Source organism: Anoplopoma fimbria, chromosome 17, assembly GCF_027596085.1.
Source record: "Anoplopoma fimbria isolate UVic2021 breed Golden Eagle Sablefish chromosome 17, Afim_UVic_2022, whole genome shotgun sequence".
NCBI lineage: Eukaryota > Metazoa > Chordata > Actinopteri > Perciformes > Anoplopomatidae > Anoplopoma > Anoplopoma fimbria.
In genome coordinates this window covers 19,446,320-19,473,419 of record NC_072465.1, presented here as the reverse complement: position 1 = coordinate 19,473,419, position 27,100 = coordinate 19,446,320, and the positions used below count along the sequence as shown (strand labels likewise).

Below are 27,100 nucleotides of genomic sequence, written 5' to 3'. Positions count from 1 at the left end.
CTGCCTGTAAACAGTAAAAGTGTTATAATTTAATGTCCATGTTGTTGCTTGTCTTTTCATCAGGGCTGTATATTATCCCCAGTGTTTTGTTTTCCTTTCTGTCTCTATACCATGTTCCAACATGCCAAGGAAGAATGCTGTCTCTTTCAACTCTTATGTTCAGACATTTAGATGTGTAATTGCATGCTGTGCAGGATGTCATAGCCGGAGGCCAAATTTACTACAATTTTCTTGAAAATATAAATGCCATATCCTTTGATACGTTAAAAGGCCAAAGGCTGAGAAAGTCAAAGATAGTTACAGGAACATTGTCAGTATACAGTGGGTACGGAAAGTATTCAGACCCCTTTAAATTTTTCACTCTTTGTTTCATTGCAGCCATTTGCTAAAATGTTCGCATTAATGTACACTCAGCAACCCATCTTGACAGAAAAAAACAGAAATGTAGAAATTTTTGCAAATTTATTAAAAAAGAAAAACTGAAATATCACATGGTCATAAGTATTCAGACCCTTTGCTGTGACACTCATATTTAACTCACATGCTGTCCATTTCTTCTGATCCTCCTTGAGATGGTTCTACTCCTTCATTGGAGTCCAGCTGTGTTTAATTAAACTGATTGGACTTGATTAGGAAAGGCACACACCTGTCTATATAAGACCTTACAGCTCACAGTGCATGTCAGAACAAATGAGAATCATGAGGTCGAAGGAACTGCCCAAGGAGCTCAGAGACAGAATTGTGGCAAGGCACAGATCTGGCCAAGGTTACAAAAGAATTTCTGCAGCACTCAAGGTTCCTAAGAGCGCAGTGGCCTCCATAATCCTTAAATGGAAGAAGTATGGGATGACCAGAACTCTTCCTAGACCTGGCCGTCCAGCCAAACTGAGCAATCGTGGGAGAAGAGCCTTGGTGAGAGAGGTAAAGAAGAACCCAAAGATCACTGTGGCTGAGCTCCAGAGATGCAGTAGGGAGATGGGAGAAAGTTCCACAAAGTCAACTATCACTGCAGCCCTCCACCAGTCGGGGCTTTATGGCAGAGTGGCCCGACGGAAGCCTCTCCTCAGTGCAAGACATATGAAAGCCTGCATAGAGTTTGCCAAAAAACACATGGAGGACTCCCAAACTATGAGAAATAAGATTCTCTGGTCTGATGAGACCAAGATTGAACTTTTTGGCGTTAATTCTAAGCGGTATGTGTGGAGAAAACCAGGCACTGCTCATCACCTGCCCAATACAATCCCAACAGTGAAACATGGTGGTGGCAGCATCATGCTATGGGGGTGTTTTTCAGCTGCAGGGACAGGACGACTGGTTCCAATTGAAGGAAAGATGAATGCGGCCAAGTACAGAGATATCCTGGAAGAAAACCTCCTCCAGAGTGCTCAGGACCTCAGACTGGGCCGAAGGTTCACCTTCCAACAAGACAATGACCCGAAGCACACAGCTAAAATAACAAAGGAGTGGCTTCGGAACAAGTCTGTGACCATTCTTGACTGGCCCAGCCAGAGCCCTGACCTAAACCCAATTGAGCATCTCTGGAGAGACCTGAAAATGGCTGTCCACCAACGTTCACCATCCAACCTGACAGAACTGGAGAGGATCTGCAAGGAAGAATGGCAGAGGATCCCCAAATCCAGGTGTGAGAAACTTGTTGCATCATTCCCAAGAAGACTCATGGCTGTACTAGCTCAAAAGGGTGCTTCTACTCAATACTGAGCAAAGGGTCTGAATACTTATGACCATGTGATATTTCAGTTTTTCTTTTTTAATAAATTTGCAAAAATTTCTACATTTCTCGTTTTTTCTGTCAAGATGGGTTGCTGAGTGTACATTAATGCGAAAAAAAAATGAACTTTTTCGATTTTAGCAAATGGCTGCAATGAAACAAAGGGTGAAAAATTTAAAGGGGTCTGAATACTTTCCGTACCCACTGTAAGTGGGGGCCATGTTTACAGTCACATACTGTATATTTGACAAACATGACAATTGCTTGCATTGTTGGGGGGTGAGCCTGTTCAGAGCGTGTGTCCATTCACAACGCGTTCGGATTGCTTGGCCCCTGGTAGTGCTCCTTGCAGCGTTATTGAGATTCAGTCATTCGTTGTCAACTCCAGGGAAGTGATGAAGAGTTTTTACATTTGTATATCCAACATATATACCTTCAAAAACTGTTTTAGCTGAAAACAGCTGTCCAAAAATGAGAGTGGTGACCGAAAACAGTAAACCATAACAATGAGCTGAAAAAAATCAAACACTATTTGCAGCATTGAAATACAGTATATAAAAATATCGATTATAGCCACCTTAAGAAATTACATTTAATAAATCTAATCTAAACCGACATCCAAATAGTTCTTCTGCTGTGTTTACAGAAGAGTGACACTCATACCACAGCAGCCTATATTTTACTTGATTATATTGTAGTAGAGAGGCTCATGTGTTTTGCCATCTCTCTTCTGACATCTGGGCTGCAGCCAGAGCTGCGATCACTTCCTCAAAGCCTTCCTCAATCGTTACCCTCACCTCCTCCTGCAGTCCTACCCACAAACTGTAAATAATAAATAAATGTTACTAGTTTTTATCATGTGTAGGACAAATCTATTTTGTTACTCTCACTCTTGTTAGTTAGCCCTTTTCCTCTTCATTGACTCATCCATTTTATATAAGTCTTCTGATGGTTGATAGTCTTGATCAGCATGCAGGAGAAGAATGGTCAGTCATCTTGATCATGTGCATTACTCTTTTATAGATCCTTCCTGTATTACTCAACCATACTTTCTGTTGTCATACGTATGTCATACTTAAAACTTCACTACCAGATGCAGCAATAGTTTAATATGCTTCCCAAACTGCAGTTATGGGGTTTTTAAAATCATTGTAATTAGTATGTCCTACAGTACTCAGTGAGGATTTATGTAAGTTGTTTGAGTAGATTAGATGCCCAAAGCTTTTGTAGCACACTTTATATAGTTTGATTATACTTCAAACTCAAGCCATCCTCCGTAACTGACTTGCATCAAGCCGATGGTCCTTTCAGCACAGTGTAACAGTAGCTCTAATCTCTATATGGTCTGCAACTCCATTCTTACCCTCTGGGACAAGTTCCTGGTTTAACAAATTATGAGTCGGGAAGCCAAATAGCTTCATGCACCTCTCTCTTTCATAAGGACATTTTTTACTTGGTTTACAGAAGCTAAGGGGTTTTTATAAACTTTGTACCCCCCCATCCACCAAGCCCCATCCCCTGCATCCCTCTCTCCTCCCACATCCACATCCTCCTGTCTGCTTTCCCAGACAACCTTGTTAACAAGTCTACGGCTCTCTGAGCTTCTGCCAGTAGGGAAATAATAAACAGATTATTTCTTCGAGTCCACTTAACATCAATCATCGCTTTGCTCAACGCTGCGCTGACTGTGGTTGCCTTTAGTGACTCTCATTAAGAAAATTACTCCCTCTAAGCTTCACAGCACTTTATGCTGCACTTTTTATGCTGTTTACACTTTACTGAACCTTTCACTAAATTCCAAGAGGAGTTAAAGGGGTCTCGCGGGAAAAAACAGAAAACAACACTTGGTTGCTGAATAACTTGGGGCCTTTCTAGTTTACATGACAAAGTGTTTAGTCTCAGTAATTATGCTGAACATCAGAATGGCTTGATGTGAAAGTAATGTGACCGTTCAGATGCTTTCCATGTAATAGAGACACAAAAATACATTCTATATATTCTAATTATTTCACAGGAGCCAAATTGTAGAGCAAAAGTCTGAACTCTTGCAAGATTTAAAACCCATTTAAATCCATTTGTGTTCCCAGGAAGCAAGCAAGACTACAGCACGAGCAAGAAGTCTTATGATCCCCTGAAGTAACAACACATGGGTGGTCAATCTTTAGGGAATGTGAACCTTGTATCAATAACATAATGTGTGGTCAAATTAAAGCCTGTGATTCACTGCATATCATCCAAGTAAACATCGAGTGATCTGTTGAAATTGAGTGCTCAGCATGAGTTATTCATGAGCCAAATTCACATGGATAGATGAAACTGTATGGATGAATATGTATCAGTTATGCTACCTTTAAACTCTGTCAGGAAAGACCTCTGTGTACACATACTGTACATACATAATGTTCAGTTAATGTAATGTACAGTCTGTCAGTCTGTCTTGTCTTATTCTATTAAGAAGGTTGTCATTAGTCACCAGTCTGTGTGGGTTTAGGCGTTTTTGTTATATTTTTTTTGTGCATAATTGATCCCCCATTTGTTCAGGAAACACAGCTTCTGTTGGTAAATATTGCCATCTTGTGGTGAAAGAAAGACCTTTATTTAAACTTTGAAAATTCATACTTGTTCCTGGTTTTCTTCACTGGCTGGTTAGTTTAAAAAAGTGAAAGTAAAATGTATTACATTCCGTGCACTGTGCTTGAGTAACAACAATATGATTTGTACCTTCCTGCCATCCTTTTTCAACGGAGTCCTTTCACACAGCAAGAGGAAGTAGCTCAAACAGAGGCAGTTTAACAGACAGGAAGCAATGACATTCATTTGCTTAACTATATATTTAGAATATTACATGCTTTCTCTCCAGCATCATATCAAAGTGTTCAGCGACAGTGTGAATTGTGGTGACTAATTCTTAAAATGTGACTGAATATCCAAATGTGCCAAAGAATAAAAATGCTTCTTCTGCCAACTTTTTGTAATTCTTTTGTACATTTCTGTGTTATTTGGAAAATGTTCCTCTTTTAATAAATCTACATCCACTTTTTTAACATATAGTTACAGTGTGTGTGTGACACTCAACTCATGGCTCCACCCCACCCATGAGCCCCATGTGACCCAGTGTCAGGGTGAGGCTCTGGGTGCACTTGTTTCCGAGGGTTCGACGGCGACGTAGGAGCAGGAGGCCAAGGCCTGAACAGAGTGTTTCTGGAACAATGGACTACCAACAGAAACTGGCTGAAAAACTCACCATCCTCAATGAGAGAGGGAATGGGGTGTTAATACGCATGAACTACATTAAGAAGGTGAGGGAGATACAAAGGCAAGTTGTCTGATTAACAAAAAAATAAGGAACTTGACTTTCAACTCATACGCCTTGGTAGTTTTCTCAAAATATGTTTCTGCGTACAGTTATAGCACTTAACAAAGATACATCTAAGAGTTAACAGTCTTTTAATAGAGCTGTTTCACTGTTCAGGAATAAATTGAAATGGAATCATATTCAGAATGTTCATTTATTTCTAATGTCAGGTTCCATAGAAATGTTTAAATCGGATGAGAGCTTCATTGTACAAATATTAATCTACATTTGTGTCTACGATACAAATAATAATAATTCTATGAAGTCAGACATGTTAAAGTACTTCATCTGTAATGCACAAAAGTACGTAAGTAATACATCTTATTAGGATGCAAACCAACATTTACATCCCAGTAATGATTCATTTCTCAAAACAAAACAACCTCTCCAGGAACTGTGACTTAAACTGCTGGGATGAAACGCTGTTAGATACTCATAACAACTGTGTACTTAGTTTTATAGGCAACACTGTCTTCCAAATGCAACTGAGCTTATATCTCCAAAGAGGAAGTGCAAACAGGAAGTCAGTCTGAGTTGTCAGTCACCACAAGAACAGTTACTCCAAACTGAATGCTGTGAAACTCACACATCAGATTATATGCAAAGAAACCAGTAAAATATGATGAAGAAATCTTATAATGTAATTAACTAATGTACGTACAATGTATTTTTGGACAGGACATGCAGGAAGTGAAACATACACACACACACACACACACACACACACACACACACACACACACACACACACACACACACACACACACACACACACACACACACACACACACACGCACCAATCCCCTTTCGGTAACCCCATCTGAGTATGTTCATGCTGTGTGACTGCATTCGTCAGGAGGAGAAGTGGAAGAACAGTTTTATTTTGAGCGCAGTGAAGATGTGCTGAGGGGTCACTTTTGAGAGTTGCTAAACAGTCTTTTACTGTCAGTTTCTTAACAGCCCCACAGGTGCAGTTCAGTGCACACTCTTCTCCTCAAGGTCACCTTGAGTTGGGTTGTTGATAGAGATGGGGAGAGCTTTATTACCCACTCCGTCCACAATCTTCACAGCTAGTCTCTTGATTGTACTTCTGACAAACTTGCTTTTCTAACCAGTAGCTGGATGCCACTCAAAATATATTTTTTATTTTTTTTTATTTTTATGTGATTTAGTATTTAACTGCCAAAATCTTCCAAGTGAAATAAAACAAAAGTCTGGATGAGCATAAAATGTGCAAACTGATCACATCCTCATATCTTTTCCTATCCTCCGTTACAGACCTGTGCAGACCCTAAGACACGGCCATCCGTCCTGACAGATAAAGCCATGGAGCCTGCCATCAAATACATCAACAAGAAATTCCCCAACATTGACTTCAGAGGAAACATTGTAAGTTTGTCTGCAGTTTTATTTTCCTGCTTGCCTGCTACACAAGGACAAGCTTATTTTATTTATATATATATATATATATATTTTTTATATATGTATGTGTGTTCTCAGTAAAACAAATAATTCTTGTTTGCTGAAACATTATGACATACACTTTGTCATCACAAAACCTCTAATCTCCAAAAAAACAAAAGTCTTATTATGAAGTTTTAAAACAACCTCCTGGTGAAAACAAAGTGTTGATAATCAGAGTTACCCATTCAAGTGATCTCTGGGCTTCCAAAACTCTATAACACAATGTCTACAAGAAGAATATGTGATGTGGCTCAAAAAGTTGGTGCATGTTGCAGGGCTATAGTATTATATTGCATGATATTGGCTTTATTATATATAAGTATCTGTAATTGTGTCCATACTTTGTTTCTTTAATGTAAACATTTGCTTATGGCTGATGGTTTAATCAAGTCGGAAGTGAAGCAAATTAATTAAGTCCCAGGAAGAGGGACTTCTACCTTTCACACAATGTGGCGCTTCATAATACCTGACCAGTAATGAAAAGTTCTCATTATTGTTTTTTCACAGCAAAATCTGACCAGCATACAGCGACAGAAATCTGAAGTGTTGACAGCTGCAACAAGCTACTACAACTCTTTCCTGGATGTCATAGAGTTCAGGGTGATGATCTATTTTTTTTCACACAACATGACAAGAACCTTCATGACAACAGCAGAGGAATAAACATAAACATAAAGTAAAAAATAAAAACAATGAAAATGAAAAGAAATGTACATTATTCTTTTTTTATTATGAAAACACAATAAGGTAATGGAGTACAATGATGGTGTTTGCAAAATTCACTGTCTTTCTCTCTCTGCTTCCTTCTGCTATTTTGTTTTCCAGAATACATTGTCATATAGAGTGGTTTATTCTCATATAGGAAAATTATTTATTTTATTCCAAATATCAAGGACAGTTTGCTCACTGTGGTTTGGTGCAGTTTGTTACACCTCCCTTCACATTTGCATATTTCTGTGAGGGAGGTCGCAGCCAGGCCAAGGCATCATCTGTATTTGTAAGATTGAGAATAACTAAATCATGATGTTATAGAAATATGCAAATGTGTAATGATTATAAGGCTACAGGAATCTATGATAATGTGTTTAGGAAATCACTTTGGAGGCTTAAAATAATTTCAATGTTTTTTTTTTGTCTAATCTAATCCTTCTCTGTTCTTCATTCAGGACCACGTTTACGAGTTGCTGAACACCATAGATGCCTGTCAGTGCTTCTTTGATATTGTAAGTATTTGAAATATATTTATTTATGAAGTCAAACACAACATCTGCTGATTTCTGACAAACTGTCACTCACTTCTCTTTTTATTCATTCTGCTACGATGCTGTTTACTCCTTCCTCCTACCTTTATACTGCAGGTTATGTTTTCTCTGCTTACCGCCCACAGACTCCTCCTGTTCAGTTTGTCAGGTTTTTTTATTATCATAATTAAAGAGGCACCCTTTACCTTGTGCATTATGTATATCCTACTGTATATATCAGCGATCCGTGTCTCATGAGATCTGATCTGCACAGCTAATGTGGGCATTTTAAGCAGCTCACAATGCTTTGATTTATTATTATTTCCCCTCAGCGCAGGACTTTTTCTTTAACTACTTATCACAATCAATAGTGAAATCTTTTTGTATGAATTCCTATTATTGCAGTCATAACATATTTTGCATTCACCTATGACACCCTTAAAAAGATTTGTGATATAATCTTTTTTTCGAACTAACAAATAATATTAAAGTGATATTTCAACCAAATTTATAATGACCAATTGAACCCTTTCTGCTTGAAAGCTGACCGTTGTTTGCTTAGAGAGGGAGAATAGCGGCTGTGGTCATGAATTTTAAATCAGTCCGTCACAATAGATTTCAATGAAAAAAGGTTTCAGGTTGGGATAAAAAAAGAAAAGATCTCAATTGTTTAAAGTACTCCCTCAGCATAACCCACTTCTGTCTGTATACCTGGTATACTCAAAACACTCATATTTATGCAAAAACGTTGCTAAATATCGCCTGTTCAACCACTTTCCACTGACAATAGAAATTACAACCTTTTTACAGCCACTTGCACATCTCTATTGATGTCTATGATGACAAATTTTCTTCAACCAAAAAACTGCAAAACAGATTTTGATATTTTCAAACATACAGTCAATAAAAATGTCCATTCCTGATGTTCGATAAAAATGTATTTCTTTTAGAACTACATATTAGCTCTGCTGTATCGACAGTTGACCAAACCTCAGTATTTGACGAGTTGGGAGTGAAAATGTGAAACTAGTGAGACCAGTTTCAGTAACTTCAGAGCCACTGACAACATAACACACAACACTTATTTTTCATTTCAGGCAGTCAACTTTGACTTCACCAAGAACTACTTGGATCTGATCATCACCTACACGTCTGTTATCATAACGCTCTCTCGCATTGATGATAAGAAGGCACTGGTGGGCATGTACAACTGTGCCCATGAGATGACCAATGGGAGCAGGTGAGGAAACATGAAACTGCATAACAGATGTACAAAGTAATTTGATGGATTCGTGTTTTGTGCATTCACTCACCCCTGATGATCAAGACAGCATTCAATGAGGTTGCATTTGCTAAGTGCAGCTCTCTATCTCCAACATACAAGCCACTTAAGCGCTTTAATCAAAGCCAGTACGAGTTTCCACATCCATCGATTTGACTATTTCTCTGATCCTCATAATTAATTAGAATCTTAATTGCTGCAGACATCGACAGCTCACCACTAACCTTTTCTGAGAGCCATGTGGTTTTCTGACATTTTGAGTCAGCCCACTTTGCATATTTATGGATACACTCCAAAGGGAGGAAACACAAAACGCATACTGGACATTTTAATATCCCATTTAACTTGCACACCACTCACAGCTGGAGAGGAAACAGTTTAATTATTTCCGACAAACAAAAAACAAAAGCTGCAAGAAACAATGTAGTTTTAGAAAAAACAACACTTTTATTATCAGTAAGATCCCATTAAGTAATGCTAGACTGACACAGTATTAGCAGTGCTGTATCATTATACTGTCCTACTTATTTTCCTTCCACTTGATTAATTGCACACTGTGATGAATCCTGCAGCGACCCCTCCTACCCGCGGCTCGGCCAGATGTTTGTGGAGTATGAACATACTTGGAAGAAGCTCACAGAGGAGTTTGGCCCTCACACAAAGGTACAGTAAATTATTAAGTTACATAAACATGTTTATAACTTGCTTTAGATAAAACGGTGATGTTGGCACAGTGGAGCAAACAAAACATTCTGTTTAATTCAAGTAGAAATATGAATGCATATTTAAACGCATAACATAAATGCTAAATGATTCACACTCCTGTTTTGTCTTGTCACATCACTGCACCTTAGGGCGTAAGTACTGTACTACAACGCCACCCAAACCTTGAACCCATACTGAATGTTATTGTTGAACATCTCTTTCCTATTATTATTGATTGGTGGCTTTAACAGCCTACACAGTGATGTGTTTCCATTCAGTCACAAGAGAATAAGGGAGGACAGGCTCTGATGTTGTGATACGGTCTGACTTGCAGTCGGAGCTTCAGTTCATCCCAGAGCTGTTAGATGAGGTTGAGGTCACAGCTCTGTGTAAACCATTCAAAGTAGTCAGTTGTATGTGGATGCTGTGCCTTGTAGGTGCTCTATCAACACCAAACACATTTTACAATAATAATACAAATGATTCTTCACTTTTATTTACACTTTTAACACTGACACTAACACCGGTCTGTGTGGTGGATTATTACATATATTGTGCAAAAACATGTCAACCTCAGCGTTTGAGCCTCCAGCTTGTTTTTTTGCTATAATGTGCTGTGAAGTGTTGCTTTCTTTGCTCTTTCTCTGTCATTTTGCCTCTTCCTCTCTCCCCGCCTCCCTCCAGCATCCTCACTCACAGTTTTCCTTCCCTTTTCTCTGTCCATCTCCCAGTCTGTGACGGCGGCCTTGCTGTCTCTGAAGATGGTCTACCCACGCAGGAACCTGCCAGCAGAGCAGTGGCGGAGCGCCCAGCTCCTCAGCCTGCTCAGTGCTCCAGCTGCCATGCTGGACCCGGCCTGCTGTGACACTGTGAGTCCGCCCTCCCGTCACCTCGCCTCCTGTGTTTATCTCTGACGGAGGAAGGAAGAGAGAGAGGAGTGGTGGTGTCTAGATTATGGTTTTTCCAGTGATGTCAGGCACAGAAATGAGAGAAGGTGTCACAGCCAAATTATGCAATAACAATACGTGTGAACATGTCTTATGTCCTACTATTTTAGAGCTATCATTTAGAAAATGACACAATGGCACAATTCAGTCATTATGACTTCTTCGATGTAATGATATGATCCCTGTTGCCTGTGACCTCTCTATATAGGAATCTCTCATCCATAGCAAGGGACCTCCAGGCAACAATTTCTTATGATCAGATAAATATTTGAATGCAAAAGTTGGCCCGCATTTAAAGTCTGTAGAGAAAACTGATAGCTACAATTTAAAATATATACATCTTTGCATTTCTTAAAGCATATTTAGGGAGGATGGGCAATATTTCCAGGAGGTTTTTTCAAACACTATTGATTCTCTTGTGATGTTTGAACCAGAACAGAGAAGCAATGAAGATGCTGATGTAGTTTAACTGAAAGGATTTTACTTCATCAAACAGGCATCAGGCTTTGTACATGGAAGGGCATAGTGAATGTGTGTTTACTGGAGGTTAATATGCTTGTCGTTCACCACAGATGGCATGTGAATACCTGTCTATGGAGGTGATGGAGCGGTGGATCATCAGTATGTATAACTCATCCTGGTGATATCTTCCTCCTTCTGTTCACTTAATACAAATATATAAACATCACACATTGTAGCTTACAATTCCAGACATCTTGAAGGTATTTGAATAAGCAGAACACACAACAACAGTATTTCTAGATCAGTATTACTGGTACAAGAATTTAGCTTTGGAGGATTTAGCTTCAGAGATATTGCCAGTTAACGTTTAATGTTAACAGTTAATGTTTATACACCTGGCATGACAGGAGCCCTGTCACATGCTGGAATATTTTTTTCTTAAATGTTGCTGACTGTGCGCCTTGCAGTCGGTTTCCTGTTGTGCCACAGCAGCCTGAATACAAACCAGGCCTCCCAGGAGCTGTGGAAGATGGCTCTGCGTAGCGGCCTCAACCTCGTCCTAACCAGAGATGAAATACTCAACATACACAAGGTTTCTGAGGACCTCTTCGACAGCATCAAAGGGTACGCTGCACTGCTACATTATGGAAAGTAGTCCTATTTGATGAATACAAATTTAAAAAGCAATAATAGGCAATGGGTGCGAGATAATGAACCCTCATATTTCAGACAGATAACAAGTGAATAGTGAATTTAAAATGCTTCTTAAGTACCATCCTCATATCACTCTCTGGATCAAAGAGTCCTGAACCCTTTAATTGATTATTCCTTCTGGATATAAAGAGCTGGACCGTACCTACAGCAGCAGCCTTAACTTACAGATACTTTACAGGTATGACTTTAAGGTGAATTTAGGGGGAAATGCTGTTTTAAAACAGTTTGCTAGCAGCTCAAGCTTCAGTGTTTTTCTAATCAATGTGTTTGAAGTAGGTAATGTAAAAGATAATGACTTGATTTCATTGTAAATGAAAGTATGAGTATAAATAAAAGGAATGTGAATTAATGTTAATAACTCTATGCAAATGTTAAGTGGAGATGTTTAGCAAATTATATTTCTTAAAGGTATATTTCCCTACAAGTGCTAGATATGCAGCTGAAATAATCTTAAATTATCCTTCAACAATTTACAAAATCACAAACAACAAACATAGTCAATAGTGAGTATACTACTTATATTTGGAGAAGACGACAATGGATTACTGTATAGACAAAAGGTAAAAGAAAAAAGATGATGAAGTTGATATAATGCACTAAAAAATAGATATCATAGTATAGTTGTTATGTAAGAGTAATTTGTATTTCCTCACAAGAGTTTCAGAAGAAATTGATTCCACTGCAGAATTAACACATACCAAAGCAAAGATGACACATATTAGAAAAGGTCAATATTGCCTGACCACTGGAATTAAACTGCTTTAAATTTTTAGATCCTTAATTAGCTTCTAATCACATTTGTTTATGTTTTGCTTCTATCAGGTATAGCAAGCGAGTTGCAGACATCAAGGAATGTCGTGAGCATGTTATACTCAACTGGTGAGACTTACAAGAAACTAAACTTTTGTCATTAATATTCATTGAAGAGTATTTACTTTGAAATGACCTGTGGGAACCAAATGTCTCTCTCTCCTGTGTTATTACCAGTGGAGCTATGCACAGAGAGAGGAGGCACTTCCTGAGAGGAGCAATAAAGGAATTATATAAAGTTCTGGAGGATGAACCTGGACTTCTGGGACCAAAGGTAAAAGAACATTAAAGAGCATAACAGCTATGCCCTAGGAATTTAAATGAGTTCATTAGTGCAAGTTAGAAGTAAAAAATGAAATTCTAGACTCATGAAAAACAGTATATTTGATCCAGCCTCTCTGGATAATATTTGGACAGGAGAGAGGATTATTTTGAATGACCTTTAGTTTTATAGTAATCATGATTTTTACTGATCTTAGCTGTGACTCTTTCCTAACATTCCTCTTTCCTTTCTGTTTTGTGTGCCAATCAAATCCCCAAGGCCTTGTTTGTCTTTATGGCTCTGTCATTTTCCCGTGACGAGATTCTGTGGCTTGCCAGACACTCTGAGAATATGCCAAAGATGAAGACGACCGAGGACTACATTGACAAGTAGGTCATAGTTGCAGCGGATGTAAACCACTGTGGAGGTCACGCTGTGTCATTTTAGTCTGCAAAAATCTGGCAGTTAGCAGGTTCTCCTTCGCTGCAACTTAAGATGTCTGTCCACGGTGCAGGTATCCTAAAGTGTGCACATGAGATTTTACAATGGCTTATTTGTACAAATATTAATTATGAAATTTAATAAAAAGTGAATATGCTTGGTGTTAATTAGCTTTTTCTGTTTTTTTCCCCAGTCAGATGGCCGAGCTGCTGTTCCACATGGAGAAGTTAAGAGGCCTGATGACAAAGAACAACCATGTAGTTCAACGATACCACGTCCAGTACCTGGCACAGTTCGATGCTTTGGTTCTCAATGACACCATACAGGTACCTGTACATATAAATGTATACAGTAGAAGGGGTCGTGTAAAATCTGTGCATATTCCCTTTATTAACTGAGGGGCAGGCAATGTCTGAATGGGGATAGCCATCAATGTTTTTATTACTGAATCCACCCCTTAATCTCTTTCTACAGCAGGAATTAATTTAACTTTTTTCTTCTGCAGAACATGTATGTGTGTCCAGAAGAGGAGTCAATCCTGATGACTTCATTTGTCTCAACCCTCTCTGCTTTGTCAATTAAACAAGGTAATCCAAACAGACTATAGCAATTTATGTGGACCCAATATTGTTTTCTGTTTTAAATGCAACATAAAACGTTACATTTCAATAATGACGGATTCAATTTTACCCTGCAGTGGAAAACAAGGAGGAGTTTGACTTCAGAGCACTTAGATTGGACTGGTTGAGATTGCAGGTAGGGAGGTTTGTTGCAACACATCAAATATTGCACAACATTCACCTATCACTGTAAAACAGTGTGAAAGCCACACTTAGAGTTCTTTGTCTTCTGTTTTAAGGCCTACACAAGTGTGAACAAGGCCCCTCTTCCATTAAGGGAATACCCCGACTTGGCAAAGGTGATGAACATGATTCAGTTTCACACCAGAATGGTGGACAGTGTGGAAGAGCTTCTGCAGGAGACATCTGAGGTGTCCATACTCGGGTCAGTCTCTTCTCTTCTTTTCTCTTCTCTTCTCTTCTTCTCTTCTCTTCTCTTCTCTTCTCTTCACTTCAAGGCTAAATACTTTAATGTCCTAACTGTTTATTCTCTTTTGTTTCATAGTTACTACCCACGTGTCTTTGAGAAGATGTTTTCCCAGAGCAGTGAGGAGATCACCATGAAGCGTTACCTCATGGCTTTCCCACTTGTCTGTTCTCACTTCAGCCAGTGTGGACATCCTCTATGCCCAGAAGAGGTCAGTGTTTAGTCATTTGCTTACCAAGCTATAACATAGGCATTGTCTAAGAAGCATTAAACACACTGGTTACACTCTGCATTAAGTTAGATTTTTAACACTTTGTAACACACGTCACCAGCTGCATCATCCCAGCAACATGTCAATTTCTTAATAGTTTAAAACGCTTGCCAGTTTAGGGGGACAGATCTAAAGCAGTTCCTATAAATTCAACAGTGGACTAAATCTAAATGGAAAATATGCCCTCTATCTTTTTGTATGTGTGTGTGTGTATGTTGCCTTCGTACATGCCTTACTGTGTCCTCTGTGCATACTCACATATACTGCACTTGTTTGTGTGTGTAGACAGAGGCAATGGAGAAGAGGAGTCTGCGCCTGTGTGTGACCTTCCTGGAGCAGATAGCCAAGCAGACCAGCAATGTTGTGTTAGAGATATGTGCTGAGCAGAGCAACCTCAATGACCAGGTGAGGTCTTTTTCAGTTGAAAAAAATATATAAAATGATCTAGCACAGATTGATTCTACCAAACTCCATATCCAAAATATAATCACAGCTTGTCTCAGCTTGGCATTAGTGAGTTTAGCTGGAGGCAGAAGATATACTTGAGGATTAAAAAAGAAAAAAAGAAAAAGATAAGATACGTCTAAATCTCTGGAGTTGATTAATGCGGAGTTGTTTCTCCAATGCCTTAAGGAAATGATGAGAAAAGTGTTCCTGACTGAGTGCTTTCAACATTAATGCAAAACTGCCATGTTTGTCTTGGAGTATGCTACCTAATATTTGCTTGGCTGAATTATTCCTCCTGTCTCCCTTCCTTCTCCCCTTCTTCTCTCATTCCCCGCATCCATCTCTGTCCACTTGATAACCCCACAGCTGCAGGCCAAGCACTGTGCCGAGGCCATCAGCACAGCTCGCCATAGAAAACAAAAGAAGCCGGTGCCAAAGAAAGGAGAGGTCCAGAAAGAGAAACCAGGCGCTGAAAGCCTGAGGAAAGACCGGGCCGTCGTTACCAAGTCAGCTTTCCCTTTTTGTTCCCCCACTTTTCTACTTATCTCTCTCTCTCTCTGCCTGATCTTTCAATAATTCTACTAAATTGGCAGACGTTTTAGAAAAGTGAGTGCAATTGATACGTCCCGGATTTCTGGAGACATGCAGGATTATCAAAACTTGTTCCAGTCGAATTGCATTTAAAAAAATATTTGACAGTGCACATTTCTGCCAAGTTGAAGTAGGTTAATGCAGTTCATGTTAATAAAAATACCTTAATATTGGCTGACATTTCCAAGTGATTTCCTTCAACCAATGACACATTTCTTTCCTGAAGTCATCAGGAGAAAAGGATTAAAATGCTCTAGGCATTATTTTGACAAGGCATTATTTTTTTCTGCACTTTATTACCCTTCAAGTGGGTGACGTGTACTGAATCAAGCTTTTAAAAAATAAGAAAAAATGTACTGGCAGAACATATCATGTTGACGTTTTAATTGTTTTGATCATATTGTGTATGTAGCTACAGTAAGAAAGCTCACTTATTTAGTCTGAAGAGTAGTAATTCTGTCCCTCTCCCTCCTCTCAGTTTTCCTCCCCAACTGCCTCAGTTTGGAGATGTTTTACAATTCTCTAACGTGTTTTATTACCTTATATGTCTAAGAAAAGCACATCCATACTACAGTCATTGTCAAAATATTTGTCTTAAAGACTTCATCCTCCATTCTCTCTCTTTCTCCCTCATCTCCTAGTGTGGACAAGATGCATCTGATGCTGACAGAGCTGTGCTCCTCCTACAGCCTCTGCAGTGACTTTATCGTCTTCGACCACATCGTCGTTCCCACAGAGTTCCTCCTTTCCCACCTGGAAACACGCCTCTCTGAGTATGAGTGGGGATGGGGGGGCATTATTATATTTGTCTGAAAAAATGTGGATGATGTGATATGAGTCCTGAAGGTGTAAAACAAGTCTCTTAGGCGACATTTGCAGGGGGGTTTTCTACCCATATCTAATGTGCAGCAGAGGGATTTGGATTTTTTTTGTGGGTGTTGAATGTCACAGCAATTACTGTCAGAAATATGCTAATAACTTTCATGAGCGCTTGTTTCCATTGTAAAAGGAACACATTGTAATATTGTTTCCTTGCCAGCGCGTAAATGTGCTGTACAATTGTTCCTCAGTGCACTAAAACAATTTCCTAATAGTTTTTATACTGCTGACTCTATGTCCAAACTGATTGCTTGTGTGCTCACATACATGGTGCTCAGAAGGTTGACCTCCCTGCTGAAAAGAGGCTGTCGAAATGTTTCACACTCTTGACCAAGATGTGAAAGAGACCTGGAAAGATTCAAAAGCATATCAAACTGCAATTTTTTCCAAATTGTCACCCACTGATTTACACCGTTTTTTTTGTCCTCCTGACATTTATAATTTGGAGCCTGTCTCTTTTAAAATATCTCATCCATCACTATAATGAACCCGGCTTTTCTATCTTATTCCTCGATGTCAGGCTGAGCTACACCCACTTAAATACCTGAGAAGAGATCCATCCTGTCACTCCCTTGCTCTGTGTCGTCTCAATGCTAACTGTTATTTGGATTAGGGATTGGTACCAGGGCAACCTAATGTTTCTGTGTATATGCTCTGTTTAGTCTCCCTGTCTTAGCTGATGATTATCTCCCCTGTCACCCTAAAATTAGCGCCCTTGAGTAGTAGCACGCTCGCAGTGATTGGACTTTCCACGGCAAAAAAATCGTAAATACAGTCTAGTCAGGGAGAGAAGGAGAGCGAATGAATGACCCTATAAGAAAATAAATAAAATTGCAGTGAAGCCCTGGAGCAGTGAATGTGCTGACCTAATGAGAGTATAGTACCATGCCACCATGGCTCGTTTAACCCGTCTTTAGGCCCCATCTGTCCGCCCTCAGCCCACTCCTGGTTATAAGTGACGTTGGTTAAACATGTTTCTCCAGGATCATCGTGAGAATGGCCAATTACAACCAGACCACCGAGGAGATAGCCCGTCCCTCAGACCTCCTGGCAGGGTTAAGAGCTTATACAGCCAGCCTGCACTGCCTCTCCAGCTACATCAATGTGGACATCACCCGGCTGGTGAAGAACGTGCTGCTGCAGCAAACACAGCCACTGGACTCACGTGGGGTGCAGACTATTACGACCATCTACACAAACTGGTGTGTGAAATACATATAAGTGTATCAACTATATACTGTATGCAAGTGTCCATTTAAAACGCATATCTAGCACACACAAGCATATCCTCTTTATTTCTCTTTTTCTGTTTTGTTCCCGTCTTTCTCTGCCGTTTTCTGTGTTTCTCACTTTAACTCCTAATTCAAACGGAGCTTTTGTTTTGTTTGATTTTTTTGCACCTCAGGTACCTGGAGAGTCTCTTGCGTCAGGCCAGCAACTCCCTCATCGTTCACTGTCCCACGATGCACAGCTTCGTCAACCAGCCTACTGACAACGAACCAAGTTTCAGAGCAGAAGAGTTTTCTGATATATCAGGTCGGACCCCAGAACTTAATCATTGCACATTTTGTACTGTCACCACCGTCTTTCACAATGAAGTTGATTAAGGAAATTGGAGATAAATAATACATTAGCTTAGTATGAAGGTTATATAGCCATTCACTGACTTTCAATGTAATTCAGATGAGAGTCATCAATGACATGTAGAGCTTAGTATCCACAGTAAAAAACTCTAACTTTTGGACGTTTTTATGAACTACTCCATGATGTACACTACATTGACGTACTTTGACGAATTTTTGTCATGTGTGTGTAATCTAAGAGAAGTTTTTGACATATTCTTTTTTATGAGAATGAAGAGCAAAAAGGCATCAACAAGACAGATTCTTCCCTCCATTTTCACTTTTTGCAGACACATGCTTTTACACACAAGAAGTCCCCCTGTACTCTAAGGTTTAGTGATCCCGGGACCACAGATCCAAAACATGACTCACTCTTTTCAAAAACGTCAGATCTCATTTACTCCTGACACCACATGCAGAGGGAGTCTTATTGCTCAAGAGAATGTGGAGCTTGTTATTGTGGTGGTGTGTTGTGTTTTTCTTCATGCTGCCTGCCATGCAGCCTTTTCTGACACTGCCTGACTAATGTAAAGTTCAGTATTGCTTATCATCTCTCCCGCTCTTTCGTCCTTGCATCCTTACTATTCCGGCATCACTTGTCTATCCACCACTCAGCCTCCTCTTCTGCCTACATGCTGCCTTGTTCGAGCAGTGCACCTCTGGATGTATTAATATCTACTCCACAACAGACCTTGGCTCATGCAAACATAATAGAGATGCATGCACACACGCAGTACCTTGGAGACCACAGCACTTCAATAGACGCCCCCGCGCAATGTCATCATCATTGTCTATATTTACTCCATAGTGAGGTATCTGCGTGCCTCTCACTGACTCATTTGCCAATCCATTAACCTTCTCCAATTTTAGCCACGCACGTCCTTATCCATCCATATTCATGCAGAGATGTTGAGCTGAGTGAAAGGTCTAATAGCTGCAGTTGTCTCTCTCTCTCTCTCATTGATTCAGCTACACTCAAAAATCAAATCTTTCATATTTTTGTCACTGGAAGAGTCAAGCGTTGTATTTTAGTCATGTAAAACACCATGCATGTAGCAAAAACAATTATCGTTAATTCAGCATGTTTCTTTTGTGCATTTTGTTTAAAAAACTTAAATTTAAGCGTCTGTTGATCCCTCATCTCCCTTCAATAATAATCCTTAAATTATTCATATCATCTTCTGAGCAGAGTTACAGGCCCTGGCGGAGCTAATTGGTCCATATGGCACGAAGTTTCTGAGTGAGAACCTGATGTGGCACATCACCTCTCAAGTCAGTGAGCTGAAGGTACAGTATGATGCAACGGGCTTGTTTCATGGACGTAGATCAGTGGCACGCTGAATTACCTTGGTATACATTGATTTGAGTATTACTGGTCTGTACCGGGGACACAATACTGTTCTACAAAGGCAGAGAGCAGTGACATCAGAAGCAGTGTAGCTGAGATTAAAGGAAACAAGCAGCCTTGAATTCATCATTATTTTACCCCCAAAAAGGAGTTGCTATTGACCCTTCAAAATACCTAAAATATGCAGATTGGCTACTAGAATACAAGAGAAAATGCATTATCTACCCAAAAACTTGATCTCTCAGCTTTCATGTCCATTCTAAGACAATACATTTAATTCACAATCCACCGCTAATAGGAATTAAATGAGTTTAAGTTTTGTGGTTTTTGTTTGTCCATCTGCTACTGATGTTAACATCAAAATCAATATGATAAATTCATTTACAATTCAACACATTTAGATATATGATTTAAAGGCGCCTTTACTTCACCAAAGCTGATGAATCACAGTAGATTCAAAAGCTGAGATGCTAGCTTAAACCTAATTAGCTAGTTTTTCTCAATCATGATAAGATTTAGGTACCTGTTTAGTTATGTTGAATAACAAACAGATGTGTAAGTGCACAGTAAGTGTAGCAGTGGCTTCTCAAGTGTACAAATGTCCAAGACAGAATATTTTCAATATTATATATAATACACATTTCTTTATACATCATCGTATAATATTTTAATAATGTAAAAAAATCTGTGTCAGTAAGTAATACTTGAACAGTAAAAATAATGTTTCCTTCAAGATACATACTATCAAATTATAATGAACTAAATAACAATAATTCATGCAATTCCTCATGTGTCAGTATCTGGAAATATTTTTGTGCTTCAAAGCTACCTTCATCTTGTCAAACCTGTGTATCTCTTTTAAATCAGTTGCTACTGTGCTGTGTCAGACTCCACACTTTGACACTTATAATTGAAGTGAGGAGCTCTGAACTCACTGAGAGACAGATCTGTCACAGCTCTGACCTCTCTCTGACACAACTCCTACCTGAAGGTGGTTTTATCACTTATCTCACTTCCTTTTCTTCTGTCAGAAACTGGTGATTGAGAACATGGACATCCTGGTGCAGATGAGGAACAACTTTGATAAGCCTGAGGAAATGGCCATTCTTAAGAAGAGGCTGTCAGGTGAGAAGTGGAGAGAGAAACGCGAGAGGTGATAAGAGATGTGAAGGAAGAGGTAGAGGGTTAGAAAGGAAAGGAATGAATAAAAGGTGAAGGTGTTCTGAAGGCAGACCGGAGGAGATCCGGCGGTGCACAAAGTACAGTTTGACAGACTGTAACAGAGACAGAGAAAGAAGGAAAGAGAACATGAAGCAAAACAGGAATGATGAATCACTGTAAGCAGAAGTCCTTATTATTTCTATAATGACTGACATACACATACATCTTTGGCAGAGCAGCACTCCATTGAACATCACTTATTTAATTTAGGCTAACATGATAGAAGAGGGAACTACCATCAGTACTGTCTGGCGCCAATGTTGCAAGAAAAACAAATAGACCAACTAAATGAAAAAAACAAGGTAAAATAAAGGAAGAAATGGACTGTGTTTTTATATCAAACCTTGTTTATGATGCTATCAGCCAGGAGAGAATATCCAATGGAATTGACATGAAGGGAAAGTACTCGCAAATGATCTTCTTACATTTATTTTATTTTTATTAAGTTATTAAAAACAATGTGGGAGAAAGACAGGGTAGGAAAATCTCTGTGTGATGAACTGTTGCTAATATTTTAATAAAAAGAGAGTTTAAAGAAGAAAAATAAGGAAATTATTAGACATATCTACCATTATTTTTTTCTTCTGTACCGATAATCACAAAATTCAACATTAGTTAAGTTCTCAATTTGTTTTCTGGATCTCTTTTACAAAGCTAATATAAATCAAATGATATAATCTTATAGATTGTTCACGTTTTCTAGAGCGTCACTTTCGTTTTCTTAGAGCCCAGAAATTATTTCAAGTGCAAATACCCGGGTAAGCTGTTAGACACTTTTCAAACATTTACCCACAGTGTTGTCTCTGCTTTACTGCTCCATACAGCAGCAAACCTGTTGCTGACCTGTATGTTTCATATGCACCTGTTTAGGTGGAGACAACGTACTGAAGAGGATGACCATCATCGGGGTGATCCTGTCCTTCAGATTGATGGCACAGGACTGTTTGAAAGACGTAATGTCCAACAAGTATTTATGATAATATAAAACTCTTAGGTCATAAAAACTGTTTCTTAAAGAGTGTAGGTACAAACGACAAGAAACTCTGCTGCTTTTAAAATGAAGGGTGAAGTTAAGTCTTGATTTATTAAGTCTCAAGGTTCACTTACTAGCTTTCCCAACTCTTTTTAACTGCATCTCGCAGTCTCTTTATCAGAAATTGGAGTAATCTCAGTTATTTACAAGTGTTGTGTTTTTCTTTAGACCACATCTTGTCATGTGACTGAGCTGGAAGAAAACTGCCCTTCACCTAGTTGCTTCAATATATAAAAGTGTTTACTTCATCGTGTATTGTCTCAGTAATATTGCTTCATATAATCCTGTAATCTAGATGCTGAATAAGCATTGTCCGTACCTGATCGGGCCCATCAATTGCCTGAGAGACCTCATCTCTCCTGAAACTGACATCAAGGTAAAACACACTTTGTATACCACTCAATGACAGCTACACTGTAAAAACAGCATCCATATGTTGAGACACCACAGAGTTAACTTTGCATGAATCATCCCATCACATCTTATCAACAGTATTTTAACAGTTTGTTTTCACAGGGCCAACTTATTGTGGGAGAATTTATGTTGAAGGCATATTATTGTATTTACATTCATCCAAACATATCTACATTTCAGACTTTGGAGGATTGACTGATTTCCATCAGGGGTTAAGAATGCAGAATATACTCTCACTCTAACCAAATTAAATTCCTTATCTCCCTCTGGAGCTATCTGTGTGACTGTGACTCATGAACTCCCCCTCCCTTACTTACGTCTGGCCTCTGATTGAGGCATGACAGCCATGCCACAGCCGCGGCCAGGATAACCCCAAAGACGTCAGCAGCCCCCTCTCGCCTCCGTGAGAGAGACTCTGATCGGCGCTGCAGCTCTGCAGTCAAAACCACATCAGTGGAAACATTCTGCCCAGACAGGCCAACCATGCATGCAACCAGAAATAGGGCAAGATCAAAACCCTGTGCAGCTAAAATAGGCAGTTTAAAGGTTCTGCAGAAAATGCAATTCTAAATGAATGCACCATTTAAACTTCATAATTTTGTATCATTTTGTTGCTGATAACCCCCACAAAAAATCAGCCATACTTTTTTTTCTTCTGTAGCAGCCACAAAACTGACATACTGTGTATGCAATAAGATAAGATAAGATAAGATAAGATAATCCTTTATTAGTCCCGCAGCGGGGAAATTTGCAGGCTTACAGCAGCATAGAGTTAAATGACACAATGACACTATATCAGCAGTGGGTGCCTTTGTCATTACAATTACTGCTTTATGACCTTACAGGTGACTCTGAGCATTTTTGAGCTGGCTTCAGCTGCAGGGTTGAAGTGCAATATTGATCCTGCCCTTGTCGCAGCTATCGCCAATATGCAGACAGGTAACACTTTAAACTATTACTGCCACTTCTGTAGACAGCTTGATCTAATGGCTTAGTCATCTGTAATAAAGAGTGTTCTTTCATTTTTTTTATGTTTTCAATGAAAACCTGCAGATAACACGTCAGTTGATGAGGAGTACAAGCTGTCCTGTTTGCTGCTGGTCTACATCGGCGTGTCTCTGCCTACACTGGCCCTGGACCCCAACTCTGTCTTTAGCCGAGAGCATGGAGGTGCATATCGATTCATTCATTTTTAGCTGCTACAAACTGCTTGCCAGATCCCAACCAAATACTTATTGGTACTACTTCCAGTCATTACTTACCAGCGCTGATAGAGTATAAAAAGGCGCTCCACCCTCAAACATTAGGCCTAATAGCATCTTTGTGCATCATACTTTCCAGTCCGACTGACGTGGTCCTCAGCAACTATGTTGGTTAATGAGAAACACGTTTCTGTTGAGAGACTTTTGTTTACAGATAAGTTCAGCTGACGTGCATCAATACAGTTACTCTTGGCATGTGGCCCTGCTTACCCTAAGCGCTTGGCTCAGAGCCTGGACAGCAACATTAAGAGCAGCAAATAGCCGAGATTTCTATCAAAGCACAGGGTGGCGTTTGTCTCAGATTATTTTCTTTGTCTGTATTTTCCATTGGCATGTTTGAAATAGATTTACCCTGTGAGCCAGAGGAAGTACGCTCAGTGTACTTCCTCTTAAGTGTTACGGATCATCGAGTTAATTTCTTTAATTGTCCGGCCATGAAAACATCTTCTCTGTGGCCAAGGTTACATGACACGCTAATCTGTTCTTTCTATTTGTCAGTGCTGAATTATGTTTTTTTTTTTTATTTCCTCAGGCCACAACAACAACATCCACTGTTTAGCTACAGCCATAAACCAGCTGGCTGCTGCCATGTTCACGGTTCAGAACAAGAACATAGAGCAGCACCTCAAAGAGTTTCTCCTGGTGAGTGGCAAACATTTAGTTTTTCTTTATACATTTGTACTTTTCAAATTAAGTGTTCTCTTAAGTGTTCTTCTGCTATTATATTTCCAAGTGGCTTCAGGCCTCTAAAAGAAGCCTTAGGGATGACAATTACGTTAATCGAAAAGTGATAGACCCGCAGCCTGTAATAAGTGTTCTTAAGTAGACATACATTTGTATTAAGGTCGAGAAGAACTGGCTTAATAAAATGTTTTACAGAAAAGGCATATGATCATGTCATGCTGTAAATAATCTTAGAAAATACATAAATGTGACAGACATATAGCGAAGGATAAATGGTTTATTGGGCACATCACACCAATATTCTGACAGTATTTCAGTTTAAAAGCTTTCTCAAGACACTGCCAACCTTTGCCCCAGCCGAGGTTGAGGTCGAGTCCAACAGCGTAAAAACTTTCCAGTTGTTTGATCTGCCTCCTTTTTAACTTTTTGTTATTCAACAGCTGGCCTCGTCCACTTTGCTTCAGTTGGGGCAAAACGTGGAAAAAATGGAGAGCAAAAACCGAGAGTCCATCTACCTGCTTCTACACATGGTAGGCTTCCCAGTAGAATACTAATCATGTATTTTCAAATGTACAATAGGACTAAAGTGGGTTTATAAATTGACTAATGGGAAAACCTATGACCCTACATTAACTGAGTTTTTTCTCTGTACAATAAGCCATCACACCTGCAGTGTCTTTAATAATAGCTTCATTCTTTATCTTTAAAGCAATTTATAAATTAATGATTAATGGAAATAGTAGCAATTAATTGATAATTGATTGTCTGTGTTTTCCTCTGAGTGATAGTCATCAAAAACTGGGGACTATTAAATTACTTAAAATAAACTATATATTGCTGACTTAAAGATTTACATCTTCGGTAGAAGTGAATGGGCTCGGAGCACACAGATTTTGTTTTTTTTAATGGGATTTTTTAACAATAATAAAATATGGAGTAACTCAAGATTTAACACTTTGAACCCTGATTAACTCAGATTGTGCAGGAGTCTCCATTCTTGAGCCAAGACATGCTGGAGCGCAGCTTCCCATATGTTCTGCTCCGAAACGCCTACAGAGAGGTGTACAGGACCTTCATCGTCACTCTGGGCTGAAGACTAAATACTTCTAATGTAACATTTATTTATCCAACATACTATTTTAATGTGCATGCATGTTTTGTTTTCATTATCGTTAAGTCTCTTATTTGTACAGGCCTGTATGTTCCCACCTGGTTAACCATGACCTTAGATATTTGTTGATGAAGCATCCTGCAAGTCAGTGTTCCTTATGTACCAACATGACAAAAGACAAAAGATTCTCCCTCATTTTACAAAATCTGTCAGTATTATAGTGTAGATTCATGACTGACTGCTGTAGTATTACTAATATCAGCTTGAATAATTAAAATGCAAATTGTGTATATTCTGTAATGTCACTCTTATATTTTTCACATCAGTACCATGAAATAATGAAAAAAAAAAATAAGATTGAAACCACATATAGACATATAGACCATTGTATTAATAGGGGATGTATAAAAAATGTGCTTACACATTTCACACAAATAAAAATGATAATAATATACTATTTGTTTTCTTTCTGGTCTATAAACAACAAGTGGGCTTCGTCTATTTCAAGTCCGTCCTCCACCCCCAATATCCTCCAGTCCTTCCTTTTTGGTTGAGAGTCATTTTTCATGTACATATGATGCACTCCGAGTTTTTGCAGAACCAAAAGTGCTTGTTGCTAATTTTAGACTCCACTTTAGGGATTTTATTTCGCAACCAGCCCATTTACTCTTTTCTTCCTGTTTCTTCTATCTTTTCCCTTCTCACCCTATTCTGAAGATATATCCATTTTGTTGCCCTATTGAACATCCGGATGTTCAAATCTGTTTGTATGCATCTTAAGTGTGTGTGTGCAAACAGGGAAATGTACCCCCAACTTTTTCAGCATGGAGTGTCAGACCCCTCCACTTGTCAAGTCTCAAAACTACGATTTTAAAAACAGACTACAATTATCGCCTTGTGGTTGTATGCCTCCGACAACCAATCATGTTGCAGTTTGCATCCAGGTCCGTCCAAAATGTCATGGCTTCATGATTTTATTCTATTACACAATTGTGTGAAATTGACATAATTAGCATATGATTTCTCAAGTTATGGCCAAAAATGTATTTTCTGAGGTCACAGTGACCTTTGACCATCTAAATCAAATCAGTTTGCCCTTGTGTCCAATTGGACATTTGTGCCAAATTTGAAAAAATTTGCTTAAGGCGTTCCTGAGATATCGAGTTAGCGAAATAGACCCCATGGACAGACGGACAACCCCCCAAACTACAGAAGACAGAGAACATAAGACATTTTTTCAAAAAAAGAATGTGAGTAATGTCTTCAGACATAATCTATATTAAGTTAGCTTGAGTAACATTACAAATAGCCATTTCATGGTGACCATCATGTTGGAATATCAATTTAATTTAGTAAACGTCTGAAAGTTAACTAACCATAGAAAATAGCATTGTTGAATTTCTGTTATTTTGAATATGGTATTTTAAACAAGCACAGTCAGCCAACCAGCGTTCCTCTTAACTCAACACATTCATCAATTTTGTATTTGTTTATTGTGGTTATATGAATCATCTCTTCTGCATTATGACTGCATTATTTTACTTGCTCTGTACTCAAGTTTAGAACCATCCCAGTACTTTTGACCAGTTTAAATATAAGCGGTTATGGATGTGAGTAGCAGCCTAGATGTAGATGACGCCATCAAGGTAAGGAGAAGTGGACTTGAAAAACACTACCGCCTCTTTTTCATGACTTTTTAATGACATTTTACAACAGGCTATATACCATGACTTTTTCCTGCACAATATACTATAACAT

The 27,100-nt window shown here is 38.9% G+C and overlaps 1 protein-coding gene across 1 annotated transcript; it reads left to right on the top strand.

Moving 5' to 3' along the window:
• Positions 1-4,855: 4,855 nt before the first annotated feature.
• On the top strand, positions 4,856-25,708 carry nckap1l (NCK associated protein 1 like). The gene is made up of 31 exons (XM_054616367.1): positions 4,856-5,028; positions 6,363-6,473; positions 7,056-7,148; positions 7,715-7,771; positions 8,887-9,029; positions 9,644-9,734; positions 10,508-10,645; positions 11,296-11,344; positions 11,653-11,809; positions 12,722-12,778; positions 12,887-12,983; positions 13,251-13,360; positions 13,606-13,738; positions 13,918-13,999; positions 14,110-14,168; positions 14,272-14,417; positions 14,538-14,670; positions 15,016-15,135; positions 15,544-15,683; positions 16,410-16,541; positions 17,631-17,849; positions 18,053-18,183; positions 19,459-19,556; positions 20,649-20,742; positions 21,709-21,791; positions 22,167-22,247; positions 23,131-23,224; positions 23,339-23,455; positions 24,080-24,189; positions 24,672-24,761; positions 25,208-25,708. Exons 1-31 carry the CDS (start codon positions 4,939-4,941, stop codon positions 25,322-25,324), a joined length of 3,372 nt encoding a protein of 1,123 aa, XP_054472342.1. The 5' UTR covers positions 4,856-4,938; the 3' UTR covers positions 25,325-25,708.
• Positions 25,709-27,100: the final 1,392 nt, after the last annotated feature.

Bases quoted from the DNA above. Each gene is read 5' to 3' on its own strand.
- nckap1l (XM_054616367.1), top strand. From the start codon at position 4,939: ATGGACTACCAACAGAAACTGGCTGAAAAACTCACCATCCTCAATGAG. The intron at 7,149-7,714 runs GTGATGATCTAT...TTCTTCATTCAG, and splicing joins TGGATGTCATAGAGTTCAGG to GACCACGTTTACGAGTTGCT. The intron at 12,779-12,886 runs GTGAGACTTACA...TGTTATTACCAG, and splicing joins GAGCATGTTATACTCAACTG to TGGAGCTATGCACAGAGAGA.